Raw genomic sequence first — 11045 nt, 5'->3', positions numbered from 1 at the left:
ACACAACCCCTATAACCCCCCCAAATCCCCTGTAGCCCCCACACAACCCCTACAACCCCCCCCAATCCCCTATAAACCCCCCTAATCCCCTATAACCTCCCCAATCCCCTACAGCCCCCCTAATCTCCTAGAACCCCCCAATCTCCTACAGCCCCCCCAATCCCCTATAGCCCCCCCAAATCCCCTATAGCCCCCACACAACCCCTACAACCCCCCCAAATCCCCTACAACCCCCCCAGATCCCCTATAACCCCCCCCAAATCCCCTACAACCCCCCCAGATCCCCTATAACCCCCCCCAAATCCCCTACAACCCCCCCTAATCCCCTATACACGTGCCCCCTATAGCCCCCCCCCGCATTGTTTCTCATTTTGGGGCGTTTCGGTCAGTTTTTGGTGTCGTTTTTTATCTAAAAGGAGCAGACGCAGCGCCGCTTGGAAAAGGAACCAAAAAAACAAACAAAAAATAACGAGAAAAGAACAAAAAAAAAAGAAAATTGCGCCCCGATGCCCCCCCCACACCCCAAAAAATGCATCGGGGGGGTCCCCGAGGTGTCCCCAAAAGGAGGGGGGGCCCCCAAAAGTCACGGGGGGGTCCCCAAAAGGGCCATAAAGGGGATGGGGAGGTCCCAAAAGTCACAGGAGGGGGCCCCAAAAGGGAGGGGGGGTCCCCAAAATGGCCATAAAGGGGGTGGGGGGGTCCCTAAAGGGGTGGGGGGGGGTCCCAAAAGAGCCATGAAGAGGATGGGGGACCCCAAAAGTCACTGGGGGGTCCCTAAAAGTCACGGGGGGTCCCCAAAAGGGCCATAAGGAAGATGGGGGGTCCCTAATGGGTAGGGGGGGGCCCTAAAGGACGTGGGGGGGTCTCCAAAATGGCCATAAAGGGGACGGGGGGGGCCCTAAATGGGATGAGGGGTCCCCAAATGGGGCCATTAAGGGGATGGTGGGGGCCTAAATGGGATGGGGGGGTCCCTAAAGGAGACGGGGGGGTCCTCAAAGGGCCATAAAGGGGATGGGGAGACCCTAAATGGCGGGGGGGGGGGCTAAATGGGATGTGGGGGTCCCAAAAAAGATGGGGGGGTCCCCAAAAGGGCCATTAAGGGGCTGGGGGGGTCCCCAAAATGGCCATTGAGGGGACAGGAGGACCCCAAAAAGGGATGGGGGGACCCTAAATGGGATGTGGGGGTCCCAAAAAAGATGGGGGGGTCCCCAAAGGGCCATTAAGGGGCTGGGGGGGTCCCCAAAATGGCCATTAAGGGGACAGGGGGACCCCAAAAAGGGGTGGGGGGGTCCCAAAAAAGATTGGGGGGTCCCCAAAAGGACCATAAAGAGAATGGGGAAACCCTAAATGGCGGGGGGGGGGTCTCTAAAGGGGCCGGGGGGGTCCCCAAAATGGCCATTAAGGGGACAGGGGGACCCCAAAAAGGGATGGGGGGACCCCAAAAAGGGATGGGGGGACCCCAAAAAGGGATGGGGGGGGGCCCAAATTGGGCCGGGGGGGCCCCCACCTCCCTTGGGACCCTGGAGGGTGACCCCAGGGGACGGGGCGGTGGCACGCACCCCGTGTCACCCAGCGCCCCCGGGGGGGGGCCCCAAATTGGGGACGGGGGACACGGTGGGGGGGGTCCCGGGGGGGGTCCCAGGGGGTCCCGGGGGGGTCGCGGGGGGGTCACAGGAAGTAGTCGGCCACCGGCTTCTTGGAGGGGATGCCCCGCGTCTCCTGCGGCGCCGCCTCGAAGATGATGAACTCCTTCTGCAGGTGCTCGTCCAGCTCCAGGATGGCCGCCACGTTCCCGCACCTGTGTCGTTAGCGTGTAATTAGCATGTAATTAGCATGTTGTTAGCGTGTCGTTAGCGTGTGGGCCCCGCGGAGTGGGTTTGGGGGTCTGGCTTCGTGGTGGGGTGGCCCAGTTGGAGAGGAGCTCAGGGAGTTGTGCCAGCACTGTGTGCTCTTAGCATGATCTTGACATGTTCTTAGCATGTTCTTAAAGTGTTGGGGCTCCACTTTAAGTGTAGTCAGAGACCGGCCCTGGGATGGCGACGACCCCATCGTGGTGTCACTCAGAGCCCTCTGGGATCCCCAACCCCACCACAGACCCCTGTGCCCTTTAACATGACCGTAGCATGTTCTTAGCATGTCCTTGGCATGTCACTAGCATGTTGGGACTATTCTACATGACCAACTGGAGACTGATCCCATTGATGGGACCGCTCCCACCAAGCATCACCAGGAGCCCTCTGGTCCCCCAGCCCTACCACCAACCCCTGTGTCCCTTAACATGACCTTAGCATGTTCTTAGCATGTCTTTAGCATGTCACTAGCATGTTGGGACTATTCTCCATGATGAGTTGAAGACTGATCCCATTGATGGGACCGTTCCCACCAAGCATCACCCAGAGCCATTTGGCACCACCAACCCCTACGCCCTTTAACATGACCTTAGCATGTTCTTAGCATGTCTTTATCGTGTCACTAGCATGTTGGGCCTCTCCTAAAGCAGCAGAGGGGCCGCAGCCACCACCCCACAACACACCCATCCCCACCCCAACACCTCCCACCTCTCCCACCAACCCCCCACCCCCTCGACGTGTCCTTAGCATGTCCTTAGCGTGTCCTTGGCGTGTCACTGACCTGTAGCAGTAGTTGGGGGCGGACCAGACGGTGAGGACGGTCTCGTTGAAGTGCCACTTGTAGCCCTCCATCACCAGCTGGTGGGCCCGGCAGATCATGTCGATGTCGTTGGAGGCGTTGAACTGGGCCACCACGTCGCTGCCAAACAGGTAACCCGCGCCCCGCGGCGACACGCCCCAGCCCGTCGTGTCTGGGGGGGGGAACACGCGTGTGTCAGGGCCGGGACACACGTGTCGGGGCCGGGACATGCGTGTGGGGGCTGGGATACACGTGTCGGGGACCAGGACATGGAATAGGGTCACGGATTTGGGGTATAGACACGTGGTGGGGGGTAAAAACGCACGTGGACACGCGTGTTGGGAGGTGACATGTGATGCACACGCGTGTTACATGTGTGTCTGTGGCATGTGGACATGCCTGGGGGGTCAGACGTGTGTCATGTGGCTGAGAACAGCGTGGATTTGGGGCTGTGTGGGTGAACACGTGGCCCAAACGGGTGTCATACGTGTCCACACGTGTGGCTCCACGTGATGACACGCGTGTCGTTAGCGTGTCACCCACCTGGGGACAACGTGTGACATCGTGCGTGGCCGTGGGGAGCCCACAGCCCACCCCCTGCCCCTCCACGCCTCGTGGGGCACCCGGGGATGTCACAACACGTCCTGACACGTGACGTCATGTGACGTCACGCGTTGTCACGCGTGTGCGGCGCCCACCTTCGGGGTCGGACCAGAGCAGGTCGCACATGGGGCCGTCGTGGGGCACCTCCTGCTTGCGGTCGATGGTGCGGATCTGGTCCAGGGTCTGGATGGAGGGCGAGAGGCCGCCGTGCACGCAAAAGATCTGCGGGGACACGCGTGTGCTTAGCATGTTCCTAGCATGTTCTTAGCGTGTGACGCAGAGCAGGGATATCCTGGTGTGGCCCCATCACGCGTGGCCCTCTCTGTGCTCATGCAAGCTCTTGGTGGGTACTTAGCGTGTTCTACCATGCCTGTAGCATGTTTTACCGTGTTCTTAGCATGTTCTATGTCATTCTATGCCTTTGACATGTTCTGCCATGTCCTTAGCGTGTCCCAGCGTGTTCATCTTGCCACCAGTGATAACAGGGACACCACAAGGGGCAAAGCTGATGACCCAGGGCCTTCACACGGAGCCCCTACCACCCTTCCATGTGCTTAGCATGTCCTTAGCGTGTGCTAGCATGTTCTTAGCATGTCCTAACGCACCATCAACACCTCCTAATGTCCCGTTTCTACTCCCAATAACGAGGAAAACACCACGAAGGAGCGAGCTGCGGATGCAGGACCCACACACGGGCCTCCCCACACCCCACACATGTGCTTAGCATGTGTTAGCATGACCTTAGCATGTTCTTAGCATGTCCCAGCTCACCATTACTAAACCCTAACACCAAGTTTTAATTCCAAAAACACTGGAAAGGGACTGAGCTGGACACACAGGACCCTCACGTGCCTCCCCCCACCCCTCTGTGTGCACTTAGCTTGTCCTTAGCGTGTCCTAGCATGTAATTCCCATGTCCTGACTTACGTTTAGCACACACCTACACCGAATTTTGGCCAAAATAACAAAATAAAAGACTAAAAGGGGCCAAGAGGTGGAAGCAAGGCCCTCCCCACACCCTTAATGTGTTGTGAGGTGTCCTTAGCACGTGTTGGCATGTTCTTAACATGTACTGGTGTGTCCTTAGCATGTCCTAACACATCCTTAGCACATCCTTACCCCCTCCTAACACCCACTTTCGCCCCCAAAGCTGGAAGAAAGACCCCGAGGGCCCTCCCCACACCCTTAACGTGTTGTGAGGTGTCCTTAGCATGTTCTTAACATGTGCTGACATGTCCTTAGCATGTCCTAACGCATCCTCAGCACATCCTTACCCCCTCCTAACACCAAATTTCACCCCCTAAACTGGAAGAAAGACCCCGAAGGCCCCCGGCCTTCCACCCAGGACCCCCGTGGGGGCCGCCCCGCGACCTCCCCGTGTCGTTAGCGTGTCGTTGGCGTGTCGCACCTTGCCGTCGATGATGGCGGAGAGGCTGAGGTAGTCGAAGATCTCGGTGCAGTAGCGCCAGACGGTGACGGAGCCGTACTTGCGCAGGCACTCGTCGTAGAAGCCGTAGACCTGCGTGATCTGACGGCTCTCGTGGTTGCCCCGGATTAGGGTGATGCGGTCGGGGTAACGCACCTATGGGTGGGGGGGGGTTTGCACACGTGGGTGGGGGGCTCGGGGACCCCCGGCAGCACCCATGGGTGCCCTCGTGGCCCTACCTTGAGCGCCAGCAGCAGCAGGAAGGTCTCCACGCTGTAGAAGCCCCGGTCCACGAAGTCGCCCATGAACAGGTAGTTGGTCTCGGGGACGTCCCCGCCCACCTGGGGGGGCAGATTAGGGGCAGGGGGGGGCAGATTAGGGTCGGGGGGGGCAGATTGGGGGGTTAGGGGAAGCAGATTAGGGTCACAGAGGGGCAAATTAGGGTCGGTGGGGGCAGATTAGGGCCGCAGAGGGGCAGATTAGGGTCGGGAGAGTCAGGTTAGGGGCAGAAGGGGGCAGATTAGGGTCATGGGGGGCAGATTAGGGGGTTAGGGGAGGCAGATTAGGGTCGGGGGGGCAGATTAGGGTCACATGGGGGCAGATTAGGGGCAGAGGGAACAGGTTAGGGTCACAGGGGGGCAGATTAGGGGATTAGGGGAGGGCATATTAGGGTTGGGGGGCAGATTAGGGGTGGGGGGGGCAGATTAGGGTCACAGGGGGGCAGATTAGGGTTAGAGGAGGGCATATTAGGGTCACAGGGGGGCAAATTAGGGTCAGGGGGTCAGATTAGGGGCAGATTAGGGGGTTAGGGGAGACAGATTAGGGTCATGGGGGGCAAATTTGGGGCGGGAGGGGCAGATTAGGGGTATTTAGGGGGTGTTTTGGGGGAGAAGTTAGGGGTTGGGGGGCATTTAGGGGCAGATTTTGGGGGGTGGGTGAGGGGGTGGGGGCATTTGGGGGGCGGGGGGCACTTCTGGGGCAGGTTGGGGGGCAATTAGAGGATGGGGGGCAATTAGGGGATATAGGGGGGCAATTAGGGGGCATGGGGGCACTTGGGGGGCAATTAGGAGTATGGGGGGGCAATTAGGGGGCATGGGGGCACTTGGGGGGCAATTAGGAGTATGGGGGGGCAATTAGGGGGTAGAGGGGGCAATTAGGGGATACGCAGGTGGGGCAATTAGGGGATATAGGGGGCAATTAGGGGATATAGGGGGCATTTATGGGGCATGGGGGCACTTGGGGGGCAATTAGGGGACGAGGGGGGGCAATTAGGGGGCAATTAGGAGTATGGGGGGGCAATTAGGGGGCATGGGGGCAATTAGGGGGCAATTAGGAGTATGGGGGGCAATTAGGGGGTAGAGGGGGCAATTAGGGGATACGCAGGTGGGGCAATTAGGGGATATAGGGGGTATTTATGGGGCATGGGGGCAGTTGGGGGGCAATTAGGGGTATGGGGGGCAATTAGGGGACGAGGGGGGCAATTACAGGCACAGGGGGGCAATTAGGGGGTGAGGGGGGCAATTAGTGGGGGCAATTAGCTCACCCTGAAGAGCTCCTTGAGGTCGTAGAACTGCCCATGGATGTCACCGCACACCTGGGGGGGGCAACAAAAAAGGGGGGGGTCACACCCCAAAACCGCCCCCCAGGGACCCCTAATTACCCCCCCACACCCCTAATTACCCCCTCAACCCCTTAATTACCCCCTTGGCCCCCTAATTACCCCCCCAGCTCACCGTGACGGGCGAGTCGACGCGCTGCACGTTGCTCTCCTCCACCAGGATCTCCCTGCGGGGCAAATAACCATCAATTACCCCCCCGGGGGTGGGTTAATTACCCCCTGGGGAGACTAATTACCCCCCAGGGGGGTTAATTAACGAGTTAATTAGCTAATTGGGGTACCTGGCCTTGGCGCAGAGCGCCTTGACCTCGCTCTCCTTGATGAGCTCGCAGCGCCGCAGCTGCTCGATCTGCCGGTCCAGGTCGCTCAGCTCCCCCATGGCTGGGGCAAAAGGGTCAGAAATTGCCCCACTGGGGCCATAATTACCCCCCCGGGGTCCTAATTGCCCCTAGGAGGGTCCCTAATTGCCCCCAAGCCGCCCTATGGGGTCCCCAAGTGCCCCTTAGTGTCCCTAAATGCCCTAAAGGGGACCTATAGGATCCCTAATTGCCCCCACAGGGGTTCCTAATTGCCCCAGGAGGGTCCCTAATTGCCCCCACGGGGTCCTAATTGCCCCTATGAGGGTCCCTAATTGCCCCCGAGCTGCCCTATGGGGTCCCCAAGTGCCCCTTAGTGTCCCTAATTGCCCTAAGGGGGTCCTGTAGGATCCCTAATTACCTCCACAGGGGTCCCTAATTGCCCCCATGGGGCGCTAATTGCCCTGGGAGGGCACTAATTGCCCTTATGTGGGTCCTTAATTGCCCCCAAGCCACCCTATGGGGTCCCCAAGTGCCCCTTAGCCTCCCTAACTGCCCTAAAGGGGACCTATAGGATACCTAATTGCCCCCACGGGGTTCCCTAATTGCCCCAGGGGTTGTCCTAGTTGCCCCTGCGGGTCCCGAATTGCCCCTATGGCGGTCCCTAATTGCCCCCAAGCCGCCCTATGGGGTCCCCAAGTGCCCCTTAGCGTCCCTAACTGCCCTAAAGGGGTCCTATAGGATCCCTAATTGCCCCCACGGGGGTCCCTAATTGCCCCTATGAGGGTCCCTAATTGCCCCTGAGCTGCCCCATGGGGTCCCTAACTACCCTATGGGGTCTCTAAGTGCCCCTTAGCTGTCCTATTGGGGTCCCAAACTGCCCTATTGGGGTCTCTAACTGCCCCACAGCTGCCCCATGGGGGTCCCTAATTGCCCCCGAGCTGCCCTATGGGGTCCCTAAGTGCCCCTTGGCATTCCTAACTGCCCCACAGGGGTCCCAAAGTGCCCCTTACTGCCCTAAAGGGGCCCTATAGGATCCTTAATTGCCCCCACAGGGGTTCCCTAATTGCCCCCCGGGGTCCTAATTGCCCCTAGGAGGGTCCCTATGGGGTCCCCAAGTGCCCCTTAGTGTCCTTAACTGCCCTAAAGGGGCCCTATAAGATCCCTAATTGCCCCCCCGGGGTCCCTAATTGCCCCCAAGCCACCCTATGGGGTCCCTAATTGCCCCCAAGCTGCCCCATGAGTGTCTCTAATTGCCCCCCAGAGTCCCCAATTGCCCCCAAGCCACCCTATGGGGTCCCCAAGTGCCCCTTAGCCTCCCTAACTGCCCTAAAGGGTCCCTATGGGATCCCTAATTGCCCCCCAGGGCCCCCAATTGCCCCCCAGCTACCCAGAGGGGAGGATCTCTGGCCCCATAACCGCCCCCCCCAGCCCCATAAGTGCCCCCTCTGCCCCCATAAACCCCCCACCTCCCCCAAAGCACCCCACAGCCCCCCCATAGCCCCCCACAACCTCCCCATAACCACCCCATAGCCCCTCCCATGCCCCATAACAGCCCCATAGCCCCCCCATAACAACCCCATAGCAGCCCCATAACCACCCCTATGCCCCATAATCACCCCATAACCGCCCCATAGCCCTCCCACAGCCCCCCATAACCACCCCCGTGCCCCATAACTACCCCATAGCCCCCCCCAACCACCCCATAGCGGCCTCACAGCCCCTCCCGTGCCCCATAGCACCCCCATAACCCCCCACAACCACCCCATAACCTCTCACCAGCCCCATAACCACCCCATACCCCCCCCACAGCCCCTCTCCTGCCCCATAGCCCCTCATACCCCCCCCATAACCCCCCCCGTGCCCCATAACTACCCCATAGCCCCCCCCAACCCCCCATAACCCCCCCATAACCACCCCACAGCGGCCCCCCGGCCCCTCCCCGTGCCCCACAGCCCCCCCCGGCCCCCCAAATCCCCCCCAAACCCCCCCCGGGCCCCTCCGCACCCGGCGGCGGCTCCGCGCCCCCCCTCCGGCCGCCACCGTCCCCGCCGCCGCCGCCTCAACGTCACTTCCGGCGCGGCCCCGCCTTCAGCCCCCTCCTCCCCGGAAGTCGGGCGGAGGCCACGCCCCCAGCGCGGGCTGTAGGGGGAAGGGGGGGGCGGTGCCTCCTCTTTAAGGGTCCCCCCCGGAACGCGAGACCCGACGCGGGGGTTCCGCGCAATTTTGGTTCCGGGGGGGCCCAAATTAGGGCCTGGGGGCTCCTGGGGGTCCCCAATTGTCACCTGGAGCCCCCCATTGTCACCAGGACCCCCCCAGTGTCACCTGGAGCCCCCCATTGTCTTCTTGACCCCCCCACTGTCACCTGGGTGTCCCCGCAGGCCCCCGGGTGCCGCCATTTTCCTCTGAGACCCCCCCCCCAATTGTCCCCTGGACCCCCCCATTGTCACCTGAGTGTCCCCAATGTCACCTGGGTGTCCCCCCATTGTCCCCAGACCCCCCCAGTGTCACCTGGGTGTCCCCATTTCCCTCTGGGACCCCCCCCAGTTGTCCCCTGGACTCCCCCCAATTGTCACCTGAGTGTCCCCAGTGTCCCCAGACCCCCCCCCCAATTGTCCCCTGCCCCCCCCCATTGTCACCTGAGTGTCCCCAATGTCCCCTGGGTGTCCCCTCATTGTCCCCAGACCCCCCCATTGTCACCTGGGTGTCCCCAGTGTCCCCAGACCCCCCCCACGTCCCTCAATGTCCCATGGCCATGTCCCCACGTGTCCCCGCCATGTCCCTCAACGTCCCATTTCCCTCTGTCCCCATGTCCCCACCATGTCCCCATGTCCCTCAACGTCCCCATGTCCCTTTGTGTCCCCACCACGTCCCCATGTGTCCCCATGTCCCTCAAAGTTCCCATGTCCCCACCATGTCCCCAAGTCCCTCAATGTCCCATGGCCACGTCCCTCAGTGCCTCATTTCCCTCCATGTCCCCACCATGTCCCCACGTCCCTCAATGTCCCCTTCCCACATCCCCATGTCCCTTTGTGTCCCCACCATGTCCCCATGTGTCCCCATGTCCCTCAGTGTCCCATTACCACGTCCCCACATCCCTCCGTGTCCCCACGTCCCTACCACATCCCCCGTGTCCCTCAATGTCCCATTTCCCTGTGTCCCCATGTCCCCATGTCCCTCAATGTCCCACATCCATGTCCCCACCACGTCCCCAAGTGTCCCTGTGTCCCCATGTCCCCAAATGTCCCCAAGTCCCTCAATGTCCCACATCCACGTCCCCACCACATCCCCAAGTGTCCCTCAATGTCCCATTTCCCTGTGTCCCCATGTCCCCAAGTCCCTCAATGTCCCATGTCCATGTCCCCACCATGTCCCCAAGTGTCCCTGTGATGTCCCCAAATGTCCCCAAGTCCTTCAATGTCCCACATCCACGTCCCCACCACGTCCCCAAGTGTCCCTCAATGTCCCCTTTCCCCATGTCCCCAAATGTCCCCAAGTCCCTCAATGTCCCACATCCACGTCCCCACCACGTCCCCAAGTGTCCCTGTGATGTCCCCAAGTCCCTCAATGTCCCACGTCCATGTCCCCACCACGTCCCCAAGTGTCCCTCAATGTCCCCTTTCCCCATGTCCCCAAGTCCCTCAATGTCCCACGTCCATGTCCCCACCACGTCCCCAAGTGTCCCTGTGATGTCCCCAAATGTCCCCAAGTCCCTCAGTGTCCCACGTCCATGTCCCCACCACGTCCCCAAGTGTCCCTGTGATGTCCCCAAATGTCCCCAAGTCCCTCAATGTCCCACATCCACGTCCCCACCACGTCCCCAAGTGTCCCTCAATGTCCCATTTCCCTGTGTCCCCATGTCCCCACGTCCCTCAGTGTCCCACGTCCATGTCCCCACCACGTCCTCAAGTGTCCGTGTCCCCATGTCCCCAAATGTCCCCAAGTCCCTCAATGTCCCATGTCCATGTCCCCACCACGTCCCCAAGTGTCCCTCAATGTCCCATTTCCCTGTGTCCCCATGTCCCCACGTCCCTCAGTGTCCCACGTCCATGTCCCCACCACGTGCCCAAGTGTCCCTGTGTCCCCATGTCCCCAAGTCCTTCAATGTCCCACATCCACGTCCCCACCACGTCCCCAAGTGTCCCTCAATGTCCCATTTCCCTGTGTCCCCATGTCCCCACATGTCCCCAAGTCCCTCCATGTCCCCTTTCCATGTCCCCACATCCCTCAACATCCCCTTCCCACATCCCCATGTCCCTTTGTGTCCCCACCATGTCCCCACATGTCCCCACGTCCCTCAGTGTCCCATTACCACGTCCCCACGTCCCTCCGTGTCCCCATGTCCCTACCACATCCCCCGTGTCCCTCAATGTCCCATTTCCGTGTCCCCACGTCCCCAAGTCCCTCAATGTCCCACGTCCATGTCCCCACCACGTCCCCAAGTGTCCCTGTG

At 60.7% G+C, this 11045-nt stretch overlaps 1 protein-coding gene across 1 annotated transcript; it reads right to left on the bottom strand.

The window, feature by feature from the left end:
• Positions 1-385: 385 nt before the first annotated feature.
• Positions 386-8730, bottom strand: PPP4C (protein phosphatase 4 catalytic subunit). Its single transcript, XM_072029572.1, has 9 exons — positions 8600-8730; positions 6578-6677; positions 6412-6463; positions 6222-6272; positions 4918-5019; positions 4661-4834; positions 3348-3474; positions 2632-2821; positions 386-1798 (listed from the first exon to the last, which is right to left on the bottom strand). Exons 2-9 carry the CDS (start codon positions 6673-6675, stop codon positions 1669-1671), a joined length of 924 nt encoding a protein of 307 aa, XP_071885673.1. The 5' UTR covers positions 6676-6677; positions 8600-8730; the 3' UTR covers positions 386-1668.
• Between the last annotated feature and the right edge of the window lie 2315 nt (positions 8731-11045).

The sequence above is a fragment of the Anas platyrhynchos genome, chromosome 30, assembly GCF_047663525.1.
Source record: "Anas platyrhynchos isolate ZD024472 breed Pekin duck chromosome 30, IASCAAS_PekinDuck_T2T, whole genome shotgun sequence".
Lineage (NCBI taxonomy): Eukaryota > Metazoa > Chordata > Aves > Anseriformes > Anatidae > Anas > Anas platyrhynchos.
Note: the sequence above shows the minus strand (reverse complement) of the source record. Positions and strands in the feature narration are given on the sequence as shown.